This window comes from Eubalaena glacialis, chromosome 6, assembly GCF_028564815.1.
Source record: "Eubalaena glacialis isolate mEubGla1 chromosome 6, mEubGla1.1.hap2.+ XY, whole genome shotgun sequence".
In the NCBI taxonomy this organism is placed as follows: Eukaryota; Metazoa; Chordata; class Mammalia; order Artiodactyla; family Balaenidae; genus Eubalaena; species Eubalaena glacialis.
In genome coordinates, this window is record NC_083721.1 from 49,113,159 (window position 1) to 49,135,605 (window position 22,447).

General features: G+C 38.3%; 1 protein-coding gene across 1 annotated transcript in view; it reads left to right on the forward strand.

Moving 5' to 3' along the window:
* The window catches only part of TMEM45A (transmembrane protein 45A), an 87,847-nt gene that overhangs the window by 63,358 nt on the left and 2,042 nt on the right, over positions 1–22,447 (forward strand). The window contains exons 4-5 of the mRNA XM_061193026.1: positions 485–669; positions 13,035–13,180. Coding sequence (XP_061049009.1) covers positions 485–669; positions 13,035–13,180 — 331 coding nt within the window. The remainder of the gene's footprint in view (positions 1–484; positions 670–13,034; positions 13,181–22,447) is intronic.

Below are 22,447 nucleotides of genomic sequence, written 5' to 3' on the forward strand. Positions count from 1 at the left end.
CTTGGGAGCTTCCAGAGAATCTTGTCATACCCATCAAAGTGCACTTTTATGATTTGTGTGTATATCTGCTGTCTCCAGTGGACTGAATTCCTTAAGGCGAGGCTTTGTCTCATTCCTCTGCCTATTCACCCTAACTCCTGCTGCCCTGCCCCCATCATGCTTATTATTCATCCTTTTGCATAAAAGGTGCTTTGAAATATAGTTGGTTGAAAATGTCATGACATATTGGAGGAGAGAATAAAGGTTGGGGAAGGCAAAAGGAGATTTCAAAGATTCCATCCTAAAGAGGTAGTGGTGACTCCAAAAATGGTAGAGGTTTCCATTATTGTGGAAAGCAGTGGGCGCCTGATATTTCAGACAAAGAAATGTGTGTGTTTATAAAGTTGTGTGAGAGAGAGAGAGAGAGGGAGAGAGGGAGAGAGGGAGAGAGAAACAGTAGGTAGTTTCATTGAAAAAGACAAACTATTTTTTCTCCCTGTATCAGGTTTTGTCTTCTACAATCACACTCATGGTCGGGAAATGCTGGATATCTTTGTGCACAAGCTTCTGGTCTTGGTCATCTTTTTGACAGGCCTGATTGCCTTCTTGGAGCTCTTCATACTGACCAATATAACTGTGGAGCTTCTGCGGATAAGCTTTTTCCTACTTCAGGGAAGCTGGTTCTGGCAGGTGAGTTGGGCCTCCAATTAATGTACCTGGTGTCTCCACTGATAACCTTCTCTCTTTGATTGGTGGGTGTTTTGCTCTAGAACCCAGAGACTTCCTTCTGATGTGCTGCTGGTAGCGAGAATGTGGACCTTTGAGAGGTGATGTTTCTTTGAGTGGCCCGGCGGCCCTGGTGGGAGCCATGATAGAGCAGCAGGGAAGGAGGTTGGGTGTGTACATTTTCATCACACACCTGAGTATCCATTTTGTAGGAACTCTGAGCCAGTGCTTTTAGCTGGAAGCAGTTCCTGATGCTAAAGCAGCTTAAAGCCTAATGGGTAATAAGCTCAAGAAACATATGGAAGGCAGGAAAGGGAGGAAATTATTATGTATTGAGAAACAACTATGTGCCGGCCACTGTACGGGACTTTTACACGCACATTTTCATTTTGTCCTCATGATGACTTGGGCGTTAGGTATTATCATCCGCAATTTACTGACAAAGAAGACTCAGAGAGACCAAGTTACTTTCCCAGGATCACACAGTAATGGAGCTAGCACCTAAATGTGAGTCTGTCTGACTCCAAATCTCAGGCACTTTCCATTTTACTGTTGACTCCCTAACAGAGTGTTGAAAACATGTATTCCAATCAGTGAACATATACTTTATAGAGACTGATAAATCATGATCCAACATACATATATAGATGTAAAGAAAGTCTGGGATGAAAGGTGAATGTGGTTTAATCAGAGAAGATTTCTTAGAGATTTTTAGTCACTAAAGTGCAGGGATTTGGGATGAAGAGGTTATTCCAAGGATTTGCATTTCAGCGAGGAGTGGTAAGAAAGCACTGGTGGGCAAGAGGAAGAGAAACATCATGGTCAAAACATCATGGCTAGGAAACATGTGATATTTAAGCTTATGGGGGACTAGAAAGGCTGTTGGAGCAGAGGCTAGTAAAGAGGGGACTAGATTCAGGGCTTATTTTTATTTTTTAAAAAAATTTATTTATTTATTTATTTATTTTTGGCTGTGTTGGGTCTTCGTTTCTGTGCGAGGGCTTTCTCTAGTTGCAGCGAGCAGGGACCACTCTTCATCGCGGTGCGCGGGCCTCTCACTGTCGCGGCCTCTCTTGTTGCGGAGCACAGGCTCCAGACGCGCAGGTTCAGTAGTTGTGGCTCACGGGCCCAGTTGCTCCGCAGCATGTGGGATCTTCCCAGACCAGGGATCGAACCTGTGTCCCCTGCATTGGCAGGCAGATTCTCAACCACTGCGCCACCAGGGAAGCCCAGGGCTTATTTTGAAGGAAAAATGATATAGAAAAAATAACAAATACCTTATCATGTGATAAAATTGATAATTGGTGAATTTAACCGGCTGGTATACAGAAGTTGTTCTGTGAGATTATTTATAATCTGCTGGGAAGCGAAATAGAATGGCATGTAAAACATGATTATGCATTCTATATCTCTTGATTGGAATGTTTTGCTATGTACATGTATTGCCGATTCAAAACTAAAAATAAATTTAAAAAAATTTTAAAGTGATAACTTCCGGTCAAGATGACACAGTGAGTTTATGCTTCAGTGTATCTCCTCTGCTTCAAACATATAACAATGACACATAAACTATCAAAAATACCTATAAAATAAAAAAGAAATCAAAAGAAAAGAAAAGTAAATGAAAGTAAGAGAGTAAAAAATACGTAGTTGCAATTAAACAGCACAAACAAAAATAGGGCAAGCTGCCTGTGGGCCAGATACAGAATAGAAATGCATAGCCAGAGTAGAGCTGGGCTGCAGGCCTGTGGGCTCCAGGTCTAGGGTAGACATGGCAGTTGGTTCTTTGGCTCCAGGGGAGCTAAAAGGAAATTGAAGTGTTCCTCTTGATGTGGGGATAAAACCAGGTTCTTGGAACGCTTTTTAGTTATACGTTTACATATTCTCTACTCCTAATTGCTTTCCATCCATTTGATCTTTCACTTTCTGATAGAGGTCTGTTAAAATTTTATCTTATAGTTATGGATTTGTCAATTTCTCCTTATTTTCAATTTTTTCTTTAATGTCATGAGGCTGTATTCTGCTTCTCCCCTTCTAGTTTTTTGAGTTGAATGTTCACTTATTTTCAGTTTTTCTTGTTTTTAAATAAATACACCTAAGGCTATAGAATTTCTTCTATACACTACTGTAGCTACCTCCCATGAGATTTGGTGTGTGGTAGCTTTCACTCTTGGGCAATTTTGAATGTTGCATTTTCTATGTGCTTTCCTTTTTAATTTATGAGTTATTTAGGAGTGCACTTTTCAGTTTCCAAAAATATTCTTTTTCTTTTTCTTATTTATTTTCAATTCAATTGCTTTGTATGTGTTCTCTTTGAAATGTGTTGGGACTTCCTTTGGGACATAGCCTGATGTCAGTGGTAGTAAATGTTCCATATATTTGAAAAGAAAGTATACTCTGTCTTTGCTGTGTTGAAGATTCTACATATATTTACTAAATCAAGTTTCTTAAAGAGCTAAATATTCAAATAAAGAAGTTAGAAAGTAAGAAAAAAAGGGGAGGGCTTCCCCGGTGGTGCAGTGGTTAAGAAACTGCCTGCCAATGCAGGGGACACAGATTCGAGCCCTGATCCGGGAAGATCCCACATGCCGCGGAGCAACTAAGTCCGTGCGGCACAACTACTGAGCCTGCGCTCTAGAGCCCACGAGCCACAACTACTGAAGCCCACGCACCTAGAGCCCGAGCTCCGTAACAAGAGAAGCCACTGCAATGAGAAGCCCGCGTGCTGCAACTAGAGAAAGCCACGCGCAGCAACAAAGACCCAATGCAGCCAAGAATAACTAATAAATAAATTTATTAAAAAAAAAAAGAAAAAAGGGGAAACCCAAAGAGAGTTGAAGAAAGGAACAATAAAGGTAAGAGCAGAATTAATGAAACTAATTTGAGTTCCATTAATAATTAATGATTAATTAAATATCTGAGGGAGGAAGCTGTGGGCTGTCACAACTGAGAATAGGTTGGCTTAATTTTGTCCCTTTTGGCAGAGAAATAATCTTTTCACATTTCCCCAGGAGCTTTTCTAAGGAAGAGATATGAGGTTAAAGTCTTGGGGCATAAATCTGAGATTATTTAAAAAATTTTCCAGCCATCGTTATGTCTAGAGTAGTATCTTTCTTTACCTGGCAGCCAGACTAAGTAACATTTGGGACTTAAAGGAAAATGAACATTTCATACCAATGCAAACACACACACTGGCAGGAAATAAAGCTTTAGCCATAGTACATCTCCTCCCCCGCCCCCTCCCTGTTAGATTCCTCTGAAACAAAAATGTTTCAGGGACTTAGGTGAATTTATTATGCTTCCATGTTTTGTTGCTATGAATGTTTATGCCCAAAACTCTATCTCAAGCTAATACTATTACATTGTGATTTCCTTTTCACCATATTTTTTTCTCTCGCTACTTCTCCATAGATGGTTAATATTAAGCACAATACTAGCGCTTAAACAATATATAGACAGATTAGAGAAAAGGTACACCTAGATTCTTGGAACCATAAATATGGAGAGGTGAACTGAATGAGGCAAATGCTCACAGTGGCCATTTTTAAAATAACTCATCTATAAATAATTAGGTAATAGACAAACCTGGAGGGAATTCCCCTCCCAACCTATTAAAAATGGTTTCTTTCCTAAACCACATTACAGCCAAATATATTTTCTCAAAAACCTAACCATGATGCAATTTAAAAAAGAAAAAAAAAATCCCTTGGGTCCATTTATTCCATGAATCGTGTTTTCTGAGTCTGTGTGTGGGACAGTATTTCTAAAGCTCACTTTTGCGCTTTGTCATTCCCAAATTCCCACCCTTCGTTGTCAGAGCCACGGCGCAGGGAGAATCAGGAAATGAGGAAGACACACCTGTTGCCTTTGCTTCTCAAGACTTTGGACAGTTGCTTCAGCTGTACCTCCCAGCTCCACTAATTGCACCAGCAACTCCCATGATCCCCAGATCTCTAAGCCCAAACTAAAACCCAGCCTTGTCTTACCTTTAAGAACGATAAAAGTTCATTTGAAAATGACAAAAAGACCCAACTAAGCAGCAGTGGTCTGAGGTCTGATATGGTAGATCAAACACTTGCTTAGGCTTATAGTGTTGAAATAAGTGACTGGAAAATAAGAAATAAAACACTAGGAAAGTCAAACTAACCTATAGGTAATGGGCCCTGGCTGGATGCATATTAGAGAAGATAATTATTTACATTTTAAATGTGATACTAATGAAGCTTAGACTAGTCAAAAACAGATGTTCAGGAGTGACATACAAGACATAGCAAGAAAAAAATTCTTTTTCAGAACTTTTTTTCTTGGAATTTTATATTAGGAAGGAAATTAGGACAGCAGATGAAAGAATAGTGACTGACTTTTACATTTAAAGCAAGATTTAATGGGTTGTGGCATTATCTGGCCTTAATTTTCAGCTTTCCTAATTTACTTGGGTTTAGCCTGAAGTGACTTTCCAAACGTTTCTGTGGCTTTCAGTATAATCACATCTGTTAACTCTGTTCACAGGCTTCACAGTGGCCTTCAGTCAAATATTTAGCTTTCAATATATTAGGCTCTGAGGATCCCAGTGAGATTAGCAGTAAAGGGTACTCAAAGTTTCTCTTTTCCTGGTGTAAAACAGTAAATACTTTGGTAAAATTGATGATGACTGAGAGATTTCATTTTGGAAGCTCCAAAAAAGAGTTGTGGCTATGGCATGGAGGGAGAAGTCTGTGAGCCTCCAGGTCAGGCAGACCTGGGTCTGAATTCTGGATCTACCATATTAATCACATGACCATAGACTAGCTATTCTGTGTGCTTAAGATTCCTCAAATAAAAAATAGAAATGATGTCTCATGAGACTGTTGCTCGAATGAAATACTCCAACCTGAAAATACCTCATGCCTTGAGGAGATATTGTTAATTCCATAGGAAGAGGGTTGAGAAAGCTTCCAGAAGAAGGTAAACTTGAGTTGGGGTTTGAAAGATGGATGAGAGTCACCAGTGTGTCCAGGCTTGAGCTTTAGGACAGTTGATACTCTTCTGCTTATTTCAGCCTTAGCTCCTTCCTGTATTAGTGTAGGGCTGCAGTCACAAATTCCCACAAGTAGGAAGACTTAAAACAATGGAAATTTATGCTTCACTGTTCTGGGAGATGGAACTAAGAGTCAAGGTGTCAGCAGGTTGATTCTTTCTTGGGGGCCCAAAGGGAGAATTTCTCCCATGCTGCCCTCCTAGTCAGTTGCCAGCAATCCTTGACTTGGCAGCATGACTCCAATCTCTGCCTCCATAGTCACACCTGTGTGTTTCTGTGCACCTGTGTCTTCATATGGACTTCTTATAAGGACACCCATCATTAGATTCAGGGCCAGTTCTGATCCAATATGACCTCATCTCATCTGGATGACATCTACAAATAACTTATTTCCAAATGAGGTCACATTCACAGGTATCAGGGGTTAGGGTTTCAACATGTCCTTTTAGAGGGCACCATTTAACCCACAACAACTGCTAAGTCTTCCCTCTGGGAGCTGGAGCAAATCACTCCCTAAGCAGGGGTAGATGGGTGGTATGGACGGCATTGAAGGAACATAGGTGACACTGAAAGGTGGGAACTGGAGAGCTAGTCCATTGTGCATTAAACTCAACCTCCCTAAAAGGCCCTTTCTTGACCCAGAATTTCTCTGTCATCCTCCCTGAATTGATGAGAGAGGAGGACACAAGAGGCAGATTCTCATGGTCCTGACACCCTAGCTAAAATAGCTGGGCCCCTTGAACTGAGAATTGACTACATGACTTGAGTTTCCTTCTTGTCATTTCCAAACAGTGAGCACAGAGGAGCCAGCAAGTCTTGCTTTCTTCCAGGGCCTTCAGAGACCTGGGCTCTGGTCACTGTGGTCTCCACAGTGAGCTTTCCTAACAGTATATAAAGGGGTATTGCAAAACACGGATATGTCCAAACAGCAGGGAAACCAGCTGGGTGGCATTTTCCTCCTGGAGTTTCTGGATACTGTAGGTTCAGATCTCTAATCTGATGACTGATCTATCTTTTGCCAGTGGTGTTAACTCCTCATCCCTTTAGAACATTACCATGTCCTAATTCAGAATCCCCAGCCCTTGGTGGGTGAGGCACAGCAGCAATGACGCTAATACTTTTGTAACTGTTTGGAGATGGAAGGGCAGGCTCGTGCGTTACCTAGTTTTCTTATCTCTAAAATGGAGACAACAAAGGGATTCTGTCTCCTGGGATGTAGAGAAGGGCAGGAAGGAGTTATTATAGAGTACCTTGCTAATTTCAACTCGTGATATTTTGGAAAAATTTATGAATGTGACATTGGTTAATAAATAAAATGCATAGCACCAGAGTAAAAATAAAGACCTCTGGATTGCTCTACTTGGTCAGGCAACTACCAACCTGAATGATGAATCGATGGAGAGCACATGTTGTGGCTCATGCTTTGGAAAAAAAATAGAAACATTTCTATTTTTAGAAATAAGCTGAGACTGCAGACTTCTGTGTGAAGTTCCCTAATTTTTTAAATGTTGAAAACTAATTCAAATTATTTTTAAAAGTGTGCAGGCCAGGCAAAGCATGTCTGTGATGCAGCTGTGGCCCAGGGTCTGCCAGTCTATAATCTGTGTTTTAAGGGTAAGACAGTACCGTGTCTTCATGGGACCAACTACCATCTCAGTACTGATTGTTCAAACTGTATCAGAACTGCTGAGATGACTCACATGGACCCTGTTGTCCAGGCCACTGTCCTTCATACTGCTCCACTGAGAACGGCTAAATGATGAAAGAGAGTGTGGGGTAGAAGAAAGAACACATAGAGTTTTGCAGCCAGACGCTCCTGGTTTGGAACCCTGTCTTAGTCATTTGGCCATTTTGCAATGTTGGGGAAGTTGCTGAAGCCTCTGAGTTCCAGTTTTGCCCTCTGTAATATAGGGATAATGATACCTTCTTCCTGGGGTTGTTGTGAGAATGAGAATTACTGTGAAGTTTATGTGCATGAGTGTGGTTAAAGTGCCTGACACATGGCAGTACCTCTACCAAGTGGTACAAATGGCAGTTCTCCTTCCAACTAAAGGGAATCCTTTAAAATGGGAAACAGGAACAAGTGATTAAGGCACAAATCTTAGCTTTCCCCGATTTATTCACATTACTTGAAATTTCAAACAGAAATGGCTTCACTCAATATTATAAAGTAAATGCTTTTTTTTTCCCCCTGTAAGATTTCATTTATTAGACGTATGATCAGGAGCAAATCACTAAACCACCCAATTTTCTCGTCTGGTTAAAGAGGATAACAATACATTAACTTGGGATAATAGCACATTATTGGGGACTTCCCTGGTGGCACAGTGGTTGAGAATCCGCCTGCCAATGCAGGGGACACGGGTTGGAGCCCTGGTCCGGGAAGATCCCACATGCCGCAGAGCAACTAAGCCCCGTGTGCCACACCTACTGAGTCTGTGCTCTAGAGCCCGTGAGCCACAACTGCTGAAGCCTGCGCGCCTAAAGCCAGTGCTCCACAATGAGAGAAGCCACCGCAGTGAGAAGCCGGCACACCTCAATGAAGAGTAGCCCCCGCTCACCGCAACTAGAGAAAGCCTGCACGCAGCCTAAAAAAAAAAAAAAAAAGACCACATTATTGAAGGGCCATAGTAAGGAAACCTCCTAAGCACTGTAACTGACACATAGTTAGCTAATATATGATAGACATTTGTACAATTATCCATGTAATTATCTTGGTTTTGTATTTCATTTAGATCTTGAAACCTGACATCTGTTCCTCTATCTATCTATCTACCTATCATCTATGTATCTTAATTTTTTATTGGAGTAAAATTCATATAACATAGAATTAACCTTCCTTCCTCCCTCCCTCCCTCCCTCCTTCCCTTCCTTTTCCAGTTTTATTAAGGAATAATTGATGTAAAGCCCTGTATACATTTACAGTGTACAGCGTAATGATTTCACTTACCTAATGAAATGATGACCAAAATAAGTTTAGTGAGCATCCATCATCTCATGTAGAAACAAAATTAAAGACAAAGAAAAAAATTCTTTTTCCTGTGATAAGAAATCTTAGAATTTACTCTAACTTTCACATATAACATACAGCAGTGTTAATTCTATTGATCATATTGTACATTATATTACTTATTTATTGTATAACTGGAAGTTTGTACCTTTTGAGTACCTTTATCCAATACCTCTTCCTCCCACCTTCCACTTCTGGTAACCACAAATCTGATCTCTTTTTCTAAGAGTTTGTTTGTTTGTTTGTTTTTGAAGTGTAATTGAAAAATAAAAATAAAATTTTTAATTGTTAGTTCCTCATGCACAACATAGTGATTTGATATTTCTATACATTTCAAAATGATCACCACAGTCCTCTAGTTGCCATCTGTCACCATACAAAGATATTGCATAATTATTGACTATTCCCAACACTGTACATTTCATACCTGTGACTCATTTATTTTGTGACTGGAAGTTTGTACCTCTTAATCTCCCTCACCGATTTCTCTCATCCCCCCCACCTCTCTCCTCTCTGGCAACATTTTATGCATTTTAAAGTGTATAATTCAGCAGCGTTTAGTACATTCACAGTGCTGTGCAACTATCACCTCTATTTAGTTCTAAAACATTTTCATCACCCCGAAAGGAAACCACGGATCCATTAACCAGTCATTTCCTTTTCCTCTCCTCCCAGTCCATGGTTACCACTCTGCTTTGTGTTGCTATGGATTTACCTATTCTGGATATTTCATGTAAACAGAATCATGCAATATGTTACCTTTTGTGTCTAGTTTCTTTCTCTAACATAATGTTTTCAAGGTTCATCCATGTTGTATTATATATTAATATGTCATTTTTTATGGCTGAATAATATTCGGTTGTATGGAAATACCACATGGTGCTTATTCATCATCAGCTGATGGACACTTGGATTGTTTTTAACTTTTGGCTCTTGTGAATGATGCTGCTATGAACATTTGTGTAGAAGTTTTTGTTTGAATACCTGTTTTCAATTATTTTGGGTATACATAGCACCTAGAATGAAATTGCCAAGTCATGTGATAATTCTATATTTAACTTTTTGAGACACTGTCAAATTGTTTTCCACATAGCTGTACCATTTTACATTCTCACCAGCAATGTATAACGATTCCAGTTTCTCCATATCCTTACCAACACTTGTTACTTATTATTATTATTACCATCCTAGGAGGTGAAGTGGTATCTCACAGTGGTTTTGGTTTGCATTTCTCTAATAACTAATGATGTTCATAATTTTTTCTTGAGCTTATCGACCATTTGTACACCTTCTTTTGGGACATGAGTCTTCTATTCCTTTGCCCATTAAAATTTTTTTGGCTTTTTGTTGAGATTTAGGAGTTCTTTATATATTCTTGATATCAATTCCTTACCAGATATATGATTTGCAAGGATTTTCTCCTATGCTGTGATTGTCTTTTCATTTTCTTGATAGTGTCCTTTGATGCACAAAAGCTTTTTTTTAAAATAGCTGAGCTTTGTTTTTATTTATTTATTTATTTTTGGTTGTGTCGGGTCTTCTTTGCTGTGCATGGACTTTCTCTAGTTGCGGTGAGCAGGGGCTACTCTTCATTGTGGTGCATGGGCTTCTCATTGCAGTGGCTTCTCTTGTTGTGGAGCACGGGCTCTAGGCGCAAGGGCTTCAGTAGTTGTGGCACGTGGGCTCAGTAGTTGTGGCATGCAGGCTCTAGAGCGCAGGCTCAGTAGTTATGGCACACAGGCTTAGTTGCTTCGTGGCATGTGGGATCTTCTGGGACCAGGGCTCGAACCCGTGTCCCCTGCATTGGCAGGCGGATTCTTTTTTTTTTTTTTTAATTTATTTTTATTATTTATTTATTATTTATTTTTGGCTGTGTTGGGTCTTCGTTTCTGTGCAAGGGCTTTCTCTAGTTGCGGCAAGCGGGGGCCACTCTTCATCGCAATGCGCGGGCCTCTCACTATCGCGGCCTCTCTTGTTGCGGAGCACAGGCTCCAGACGCGCAGGCTCAGTAGTTGTGGCTCACGGGGCTAGTTGCTCCACTGCATGTGGAATCTTCCCAGACCAGGGCTCGAACCCGTGTGCCCTGCATTGGCAGGCGGATTCTTAACCACTGCGCCACCAGGGAAGCCCCCACAAAAGCTTTTAATTTTGATGTGTTTTTGGTGTCATGTATAAGAAATCAGCACTAAATCCCAGGTCATGAAGGTTTTTCCTTAGTTTTCTTCTAAGAGTTAGGATTTTAGTTCTCATATTTAGGTTTTTCATCCATTTTGTGTTAATTTTTGTATGTGGTGTAATGTAAGGGTCCAAATTCTTTTTTTTTGCATGTGGATATCCAGTTTTCCCAGCACCATTTGTTGAAGAGACTTTAGTTTCCCCATTGAATGGCCTTGGCACTCTTTTCAAAAACCAATTTACTACAGGTGTATGGGCTTATTTCTGGACTCTCAATTCTATTTCATTGATCTGTATGTCTACCATTATGTTAGTACCACAATGTTTTGATTACTGTAGTTTTTGTAGTAAGTTTTGAAATCAGTAAGTGTAAGTCTTACAACTTTGCTTTTCTTTTTCAAGGTTGTTTTGGCTATTCTGGGTCCCTTGTAATTCCATATACATTTTAGGATCAGCTTTCTATTTCTGCAAAAAAGATTGCTGGGATTTTGATAGGGACCATACTGAATCTGTAGATTGCTTTGGGTGTTATTGCCATCTCTCTCTCTCTCTTTTTTTTTTAATGTGCCTATGAAAAAGGAATTTTAAAAAACTTTTATTATGGTAAATCTTAAATATATACAAAAGTAGTGGTATTTATCAATTTATCATCCAGTGTATTGGTCAGGGTTCTCCAGAGAAACAGAACCAAATATATACATATATATTTTTTATATATAATATATAATTGTATCTATATCTATAATATATCTATATCTATAGAGAGAGGAAAGAGAGAGAGAGATTTATTTTAAGGAATTGGTTCCCATAATTGTGGAGGCTGAGAAGTCCCATAATCTGCCACCTGCAGGCTGCAGACCCAGGAAAGCTGGTGCTGTAGGTCCAGTCCTGAAAGCAGAGAGCTGATGGTACAAGTTCTAGTTTGAGGCAGGAGAAGACCAAAGTTCCAGCTCAGCGGTGGGGCAGAGCCAATTCTCCCTCCCTCTGCTTTTTGCTCTCTTCAGCCCTCAATGGATTGTATGATGCCCACCCGCACTGTGGAGGAGGATCTGCTTTACTTAGATTTTTACTGATTCAAGTGCTAATCTCATCTGGAAATACCCTCACAAACACACCCCAAAATCATGTTTAACCAAGTATCTGTATGTCCTATGACCCAGTCAAGTTGACATGTGAAATTAACTATCACATTTAACACTTTTCAACATGCCCGATCTTGTTAGATCTAGAGGTTTGATCAGATTCGTGTTCTGTTTTTTTATTGCCATCTTAACAATATTAAATGCTCCAGTTCATGAACATGAGATATACTTCCATTTATTTAGATCTTCTTTGATCACTTTCAACAATGTTTTGTAGTTTGCAAGGTACAAGTCTTGAACCTCCTTGACTAAATTTATTCCTAAGTATTTCATTTTTTCAATGCTATTGTAAGTGGAATTGTTTTCCTAACTTAATTTTTTTTGATTGTTCATTGCATGTTTTGTGTGTTGCTTTTGTATCCTGCAAGTGTGCTTAATTAATTTATTAGCTCTAATAGTTTTTTTGTGGATTCTTCAGAATTTTCTGTATATATAAGATTGTGTCATTTGTGAATATAGTTTTACTTCTTCCTTTGCAATCTGGATGCTCTTTGTCTGTTTTTCTTGACTAATTGCTCTGGCTAGAATTTCTAGTACAATGTTGAATAGAATTTGTAAAATAAGACACCCTTGTGTTGTTCCTGATCTTAGGAGACAAGCTTTCAGTCTTTATCATTGAATATAATGTTACCCGTGGGCTTTATTTTAAAACCTTTTTTTTTTAACTCTGATTTTGAAATAACTGAGTGAAACTGCACAGCTTAGAAACCTAACACATCGTCTGAAAGTCCACCAATCCCCAGAGATGATTACTATTCATATTTTGAAAATTGATCTGTAAATATCCTTAACATTTTTTCCAAAAATATGATCTAGTAGATACTGTCTATATTACTAAAACAGGCAGCAGATATCTTATCTGTAGCATCTCAGGTAATGGGAGTTATCTGTTACCATTAATCTTGAAATGAAACATTTTGAAATGTACCATCTTTGGGAGTATGGCTGGTATTTTTTAATGTGTGCTCTTTGTTTTAAATTACAGATTGGGTTTGTCCTTTATCCCCCCAGTGGAGGTCCTGCATGGGATTTAGTGGATCATGACAACGTTATGTTTCTCACCATATGCTTTTGTTGGCATTATGCAATAGCCATTATCATCATTGGAGCAATTTATGCCTTTGTCACCTGGTAAGTTAGTGATTTTTGTTCATGCAAGTTCTATTTTTTGGTATATGATCATCAAGACTCGATATTACTGAACTTTAAGTTCAAAGAGGTATTTCATTCCTTAGCATTCCACAAAACAGGGTAATATAGCAGAAAATTATCTGCAAACACAAACATTTCCAATAAAAAGAATAAATGCTGGTTTTAGGGGCAGGACAGGAATAAAGACGCAGACATAGAGAATGGACTTGAGGACATGGGGAGGGGGAAGGTTAAGCTGGGACAAAGTGAGAGAGTAACATTGACATATATACACTACCAAATGTATAGTGTTACCAAACTAACAGACAGCTAGTGGGAAGCAGCTGCATAGCACAGGGAGATCAGCTCAGTACTTTGTGACCACCTAGAGGCACCCCTAGGGGTAAGGAGGGTGGGAGGAAAATGCAAGAGGGAGGGGATATGGGGATATCTGTATATGTATAGCTGATTCACTTTGTTATACAGCAGAAACTAAGACAATATTGTAAAGCAATTATACTCGAATAAAGATGTTAAAAAAAAAGGAAAGAAAAAATGGAATGAATGAGAAAACTAAAAAAAAAAAAAAAAAAAAAATGCTGGTTTAAAGTTGGAATAGCTAAAAAGTGTCTCTGCTGTGCTCCTAACCTATGCATTACCCTTCAGCACACTCTTCTGTGCCTCCATGTCTTTGCATATGCTGTTTTCTTATCCAAATGGTCCTCCCCACACCTGCAGTGAGCCCTCCATTTGCCCATGTTTACATCAGTTATAGCGCTTCCCAAGCTTGGTGTCATTTTTGACCAACATGTATGTCTCCCATTAAATTTGAGTATCTGGTTAATTTGACATTTCCTGTAATATTTCTAACAGTAAGATTCAGTTGAACTATACATGTTTTTACAAGGACTTTGATACAATGTTTCATGATGGGTGAGGAGCAATATAACAGATTGCTAAGAATCCATGTTCCTAGCTCTGCTGCTTGTCAGCTGTATGACTTTGGGTAAACTATTTAACCACATTAAATGTCGGTTTTGTCATTTACAAAATAGAGATAATAATAGTACCTAAATGAGATCATGTATTTAAACTGCCTACAACATAATAGGAGCTCAAGGAAGATTCTTCTTGTGTCTTTCTGGTTTTTTTTTCAGTTTCCTGTGATAGATTTCTTTTTAAATTGAAGTGCAATTGACATACATTATACTAGTTTTAGGTGTACAACATAATGATTCAACTTTTGTATACATTGCAAAATGACCACCACAATAAGTCTAGTTATACCATCTGTTACCATACAAAGTTACAAAAATTTTTTTCTGTGATGAGAACTTTCAAGATTTACTTTCTTAGCAACTTTCAGATCTGCAATACAATATTATTGATTATAGTCACCATGCTGTATATAATATCCCCATGACTTTTAAATTTTATTTATTTTTTTCATTTTTTAAAAAAACTTTTAATTTTATATTGGAGTACAGTTGATTAACAATGTTGTATTAGTTTCAGGTGTACAACAAAGTGATTCAGTTATACATATACCTGTATCTATTCTTTTTCAAATTCTTTTTGCATTTAGTTTGTTACAGAATATTGAGCAGAGTTCCCTGTGCTATAGAGTAGGTCCTTGTTGGTTATCCATTTTAAATATAGCGGTGTGTACATGTCAATCCCAAACTCCCTAAATATCCCTCCCTCCTACCCTTCCCCCCTGGTAACCATAAGTTCATTCTCTAAGTCTGTGAGTCTGCTTCTACTTTGTATATAAGTTCGTTTGTATCATTTTTTAGATTTTGCATAGAAGCAGTCATATGATATTTCTCTTTCTCTGTCTGACTTACTTCACTCAGTATGACAATCTGTAGGTCCATCCATGTTGCTGCAAATGGCATTATTTCATTCTTTTTAATGGCTGAGTAATATTCCATTGTATATATGTACCACATCTTCTTTATCCATTCTTTTGTCGATGGACATTTAGGTTGCTTCCATGTCTTGGCTATTGTAAACAGTGCTGCAATGAACATTGGGGTGCATGTATTCTTTCAAACCATGTTTTTCTCTGGGTATATGCCCAGGAGTGGGATTGCAGGATCATATGGTAGCTCTATTTTTAGTTTTTTAAGGAACCTCCATACTGTTCTCCATAGTGGCTGCACCAATTTACATTCCCACCAGCAGTGTAGGAGGGTTCCCTTCTCTCCACACCCTCTCCAGCATTTATTGTTTGTGGATTTTTTTGATGATAGCAATTCTGACTGGTGTGAGGTGATATGATCATCTCAATATTTGCAGAAAAAGCTTTGACAAAATTCAACACCCATTTATGATAAAAAACTCTCCAGAAAGTGGGCATAGAGGGAACATACCTCAACATAATAAAGGCCATATATGACAAACCTACAGCTAACATCATACTCAATGGTGAAAAGCTAAAAACATTTCCTCTAAGATCAGGAACAAGACAAGGATGTTCACTCTTGTCACTTTTATTCAACATAGCTTTGGAAGTCCTAGCTACAGCAATCAGAGAAGAAAAAGAAATAAAAGGAATCCAAATGGGAAAAGAAGTTAAACTGTCACTGTTTGCAGATGACATGATACTATACATAGAAAATCCTAAAGATGCTACCAGAAAACTACTAGAGCTCATCAACGAATTTGGTAAAGTTGCAGGTTACAAAATTAATACACAGAAATCTGTTGCATTTCTATACACTAACAACGAAACATCAGAAAGAGAAATTCAAGAAACAACCCCATTTACCATCACATCAAAAAGAATAAAATACCTAGGAATAACCATACCTAAAGAGACAAAAGACCTGTACTCCAAAAACTATAAGACTTATTTATTTTATAACTGGAGGTTTGTACCTCTTGATCCCCTTCACCCATTTTTGCCCACCTCCCCCAACTCTGGCAACCATCAATCTGTTCCCTGTATCTATGTGTTTTGTTTTGTTTGTTCATTTGTTTGTTAGATCTCACAGGTAAGTGAAATCATATGGTATTTGTATTTCTCTATCCGCCTTATTTCACTTAATGTAATACCCTCAATGTCCATTTCATTCTTTTTTATGGCTGAGTAGTATTCCATTATGTACATATAAATATAAAATATTTATATTATATGTATACATATATATATAAACATATATATAAAACTTCTCCTTTATCCATTCATCCATTGATAGACCTTTAAGTTGTTTCCATATCCTGGTTATTATAAATATGCTGCAGTGAACCTAGGGGTGCCTTTATCTTTTTGAATTAGTGTTTTCATTTTCTTCAGATAAATACCCAGAAGTGGAATTGCTGGCTTATATGGTAGTTGTATTTTTAATTTTTTGAGGAAGCTCCATGCTGTTTTCCACAGTGGCTGTACCAATTTACATTTCCACCAACAGTGCATGAGGGTTCTCTTTTCTTCATATCCTGGCCAACACTTGTTATTTCTTGTCCTTTTTATAATAGCCATTCTGCAGGTGTGAGGTGATATCTCACTGGTGTTTTGATTTGAACTTCCCTAATGACTAGTGATATTGAACATCGTTTCATGTGCCTTTTCGTTATCTGTATGTCTTCTTTGGAAAAATGTCTATTCAAATTCTCTGTCTATTTTTAAATTGGAATTTTTTTGTTGTGGTTATTGGGTTGTCTGAGTTCTTTATATATTTTGGATATTAACCTTTTATCAGATATGATTTAGGAATATCTTCTCCCATTCAGTAAGTTTCCTTTTTATTTTGTTGATGTTTTCCTTCACTGTGCAGAAGCTTTCTAGTTTGGTGTAATCCTATTTGTTTAGTTTTGCTTCTACTGCCTTTGGAGTCAGATCCCCAAAATATCACCAAGAGTGATGTCAAGGAGCTTACCACCCATGTTTTCTTCTCAGATTTTTATTTTTATTCTTATTTTATTTTATTTTAAATCTTACAGTCAAGACTTTAATCCATTTTGAGTTAATTTTTGTGTATGGTGTAAGATAGTGGTCCAGTTTCATTCTTTTGTGTGTGGATGTCCAGTTTTCCCAGCACCATTTTTGAAGAGACTAGCCTTTCCCCATTTTGTGTTCTTGCTTCCTTTATCATAAATTAATTGACCATATATGTGTGTTATTTTTAGGCTCTTTACTCTGTGCCATTGATCTATGGGTCTGTTTTTATGCCAATATCATACTGTTTTGATTTTACAGCTCTGTAGTATAGTCTGAAATCAGAGCGTATGATGCCTCCAGCTTTGTTCTTCTTTTTCACGAGTGCTTTGGCTATTCAGGATCTTTTGTGATTCCATACAAATTTTAGGATTGTTTGTTCTATTTCTGTGAGAAATGCTTTTGGAATTTGGTAGGGATTGCATTGAATCTGCAGATTGTTTTGGGGAATATGGACATTTTAACAATATTAATTCTTCCAATTCATAAGCATGGAATATCTTTCCATTTATTTGTGTCTTTTTCAGTTACTTTCATCAATGTCTTACAGTTTTCAGTGTATAGGTCTTTCATCTCCTTGGTTAAATTTGTTCATAGGTATTTTATTCTTTTTGATGCAATTGTAAATGGGATTTTTTTTCTTACTTTCTCTTTCTGATAGTTCATTGTTAGTGTATAAAAGTGCAACATGTTTGTATATTGATTTTGTACCCTGTAACTTTACTAAATTTATTTATTAGTTCTAACAGTTTTTTGTTGGAGTCTTTAGGGTTTTCTATACATAGTATCATGTCATCTGCAAATAGTGACAGTTTTACTTCTTCCTTTTCAATTTGGACGCCTTTTTTTTTTTCTTGCCTAAATGCTCTGGCTAGGACTTATAATACTATTTTGACTAAAAGTGGCAAAAGTGAACATAATTGTTTTGGTCCTGATTTTAAGGAAAAAATTTTCATGATTTCATCACTGAGTATGATGTTACCTGTAAGCATGTAATATATGACCTTTATTATGTTAAGGTACATTCTCTTTATATCCACTTGTTGAGAGTTTTTATCATAAATGATGTTGAATTTTGTCAAATGCTTTTTATGCATCTATTGAGATAATCATATGATTTTAATCCTTCTTTTTGTTAATGTGACATATCACATTGATTGATTTGTGGTTGTTGAACCATCCTTGCATTCCTGGAATAAATCCCACGTGATCTGGGTGTATGATCCTTTTAATGTATTCTTGAGTTCAGTTTGCTAATATTTTGTTGAAGATTTTTGTACCTATGTTCATCAGTGATATTGGCCTGTAATTTTCTTTTTTGTGTGTGATGTCTTTGTGTGATTTTGGTATCAGGGTAATGTTGGCCTTGTGAAGTGAGTTTGGGAGCATTCCCTCCTCTTCAGTTTTTTGGAAGAGTTTGAGAAGGATAGGTATTAAATCTTTTTTGAATATTTGGTACAATTTACCAGTGAAGCCATCTGGTCCTGGACTTTTCTTTGTTGGGAGTTTTTTGATTACTGTTTTAATCTCCTCACTAGTAATTAGTCTATTCAGATTTTCTATTTCTTGATGATTCAGTCTTGGAAGATTATATATTTCTAGGAATTTATCCATTACTTCCAGGTTATTCAATTTGTTGGTGTATAATAGTTCATAGTAGTCTCTGTTGGTATAATTGTAATTTCTCCTCTTTTATTTCTGATTTTATTTATTTGAGCCTTCTCTCTGTTTCTCTTAGTGAGTCTAGCTAAAGTTTTGTCAATTTTGTTTATCTTTTCAAAGAACCAGCTCCTTGCTTCATCGATCTTTTCTATTTGTCTTTTAGTCTCTATTTCATTTATTTCTGTTCTGTTCTTTATTATTTCCTTCCTTATAGTAACTTTGGGCTTTGTTTGTTTTTCTTTTTTTAGTTCCCTTAGGTGTAAAAGTTAGGTTGTTTATTTGAGATTTTTCTTATTTCTTGAGGTAGGTCTGTATTGCTATAAGCTTCCATCTTAGAACGGCTTTTGCTGCATTGCATAGATTTTGGTATGTTGTATTTCCATTTTCACTTGTCTCCAGGTATTTTTAAACTTCTCCTTTAATTTCTAACACTGGTGCTAGCCGGTTAGAAAGAGAGTGCAAAAATGGTGGCTGCTAGTGCTGGTGCTAACAAAATAGATGGGGCAGAAAGCAAAAATGGTACCTGCCAGTGCTTCCATTCCTGGAGAGAGTCCTAACAGATTTCTCCCTTGCTGACAGATGCTTTAAAATTAACAAATGTATCACATTCACATATGGTCTAGACACTTTTCAAACTGTGGCTTTTGTGCTGGATTGCCAGGTGGGTGAGTCTGCATGCAAGTCCTTTAAGAGTGGAATCTCCATTCCTTACAGCCCTTTGGTTTTTCTGGACGTCAGCCCTGTTGGTTTTCAAAGTCAGATGTTTTGGGGGCTCATCCACCAGTGCAAGTCCCAAGGGTTGGGGTGCCTGATGTAGGGCACAAATTCTTGCTCCTCAGGGGAAAGCTCTGTATCTTTGAGATCCCTTCCGATTGTGGGTCTCCACACCAGGGGTGGGGTTTTCGGTGAGACTGTGTCTCTGCCTCTTTTACCCATCTCAGTGTGGACCTCTTGTCCTTTGTTGTGGAGGAGCTGTTTGGCTAGTTTTCAGGTCTTTTTTTTTTTATAGGGAATTGTTCCTTATGTAGCTGTAGATTTGCTGTGTCCATGGGAGGAGGTGAATTCAGGACCTTCCTAGGCTGCTCTCTTGAACCACCTCCCCCACCCACCCTTGTTCTTTTTATTATTCTTCTCGTTCTTGTTCTCCTCCTTCTTCTGTATCAAAAAATGCATAAGGTGTAGACCCTATGGGGAGAGAGAGACAATTTAAATACAGTACAATAAATGGAAATAGTGTAAGAACAAAGCACTATTGGAGCCCAGAGGAGGCCTCCTCACAATTGAGAATTAAGCTGCAGCTTGAAGGATGAGTAGGAGTAGAAAGGAGTGAACATGGTTCCTTATTATTTCCATTAGCATGATAGCTAATGCCAAACCACAGTTGGCCTGGCTGATCCCAACTACTAATCAGGCAGACTCCAATCCTTCAGACTTTAGCACTGATTGAAATGTTGTATATCTGCAGTCTTCATTATGTAGCCATGAGCTATGTGTGGTTATTGAGCACTTGACATGGGCCTAGTGCCACACTAATTTTAATTAATTTAAATATCCATATATGCATAGTGACTACCATATTGGATAGTACACATCTAGCAGGTGCTCTAGATCCCTAAATTACAGTAGCTGGTTCTAGGCCCAGTGGGGTCTCAGCTTCTGCCCCAGCTAGCTTTCTAGTCCTCTCTGTAGACATTTGCCCAGGTTACCTCTCCTGCTCTGTGCTTCTTTGAGCTTCACTGCTATAGGAGCTTTGGTGCTGTGTCTCTGCATAAGGAAACCATTTCCTTGCCTAGCTCCAAAATGTCTCTGGTAGGCTTTGGGTCAGCCCACTGACCCAAAGGAGGTAGTTACCTCCTTCTAGAGGTCTAAGTGCTATGGGTGCTGGGAAATTCTACTTTCTCATTGATTGATTTCTATTAGTCCTATTCATTTCCCTCAAAGCATGTGCATGGGCTGGTAGTTAAGGCTCGCTCTGCCATTGAGTGAAACTTGGCTTCTTCCTCCGCTGTTTTAGGCTGACTTCTGGGCCTCATCTCCTTAGGGGCTGGACAGCTTCCAAGAATAATGCCGGCATTCAAGGAGACTCTCTACCCCATGTCAGCTCCCTTCCAGAGCCAAAAGAAGACTATTGTCTCTTCCTGTTTTAAAAACCTTCAGACCCCCTAATGAATCTCTTATCCACCTATAGTTTTCTAGAAACCAGAAACTCCATGTTTACTTTTTCAACTGCCTCTCCTTCCCCAGCACCTTTAACTTTTTGACCATGTAGTTGCCTCTACCTGGCATATCCAAATTAAATGCTCATCTCTTCTATGAAAACTTCTGTGATTGTTCTAGCCTTTGCTTATCTCACTTCATGAGTGTTTACGGTACTTTAGTCTCTACCACACATTTTAACAATTGTGATCTATCTTGTGATATTTACTATTAGCTCATGTTAGTCTTACCTGCTAACTTGATTGTGTCACCTGGAGGCAAAGACCTTTTTCATATTTCTCACAGCTCTTGGCATACTGTCAAACATATAGTAGGCACTCAAGACACTTATTTGCTGTTTTAACAGATCTGTTTCAGAAATACTTGGAAATAGTGTTCAGTTGTTTGGAAATCATGTTTTATATGCTTTTAAGTTTTGCTCTCATATTGCTTTTGAAATATAAAAACAAGAACTTGTGTTCTGATATATTTTGATATAAACTTAAGCAGTAGCTTAAAGAATATCACGAAGATTGAATACTGACTTTCAGTGAGGTCATATGCAGGATAATTCAAGTGGATTGTAGTGGATTGTAATTCAGTCACAGGTGATGGGTTTTGAGGACATTCTATCCGAATTTATTTGACAAAGCACAAAGATCACCAAGGAACCAAAACTGGGTTATGGAACTACTGCCCCCAAAATCTCTGAAAAATGAAGCTGTACTTCCCAGCTTTCCAGAATAACGGTTTAAAGATTGCTTCACCTGGTCCCATGCCTGCAGTTCTCATCATGACAGCTCATAGGAGAGACCTATCTGTTGGGAAATCTTATTATGTGTTTTACTGTATTTCATATTTAAACACCAGTGTGGTACAGAACTATTTCAAAAGCCCCTCTGAATGGACAGAGAAATATTACCCATTTTCAGGTTGGTTTTCCAAGCAAATGATTCTTGTGAGCCATTTTGAAGAACAAAATAGAAATGACCAAATTCCAGGCATATGGTAGTTTGCCTTCTGGATGTTTGATTTCCAGATTGACTCTGGAAGTATACCCAGAGTCTCAGCTCTGCTCTTGTATTAACTGAAGAGAACATATGGGAGCAAAAGCCCAGACACACCCTGACTTTAGTTCTCTGGACTTGCATCATTCCAGGACCTAGCAGTTATTTGCACTTCCTCTTTATTACTCCATCCCTCAGTCTGTCCCCAGTAGCCATTTCTGCATGTGCCAATACCAAGGGCTTCAGGGTGCAGCTAGAGCCTGAATTTGCCTGAGCTTGGTGGTTTGTAACAACAGCAGATAAAACCCAGAGAGGAAGAGTGGGGAACAGGAGGAGTCACTAGGGTCTGTGTTAACAGTTAATTTGTAATCAGTAGCCAGTTCTTTGCTTTATTTTCCACAAGAGTCATCAGGAATGAATCTAATGAATGAATTAACTAATTAATCCCTTTCAGTTAGC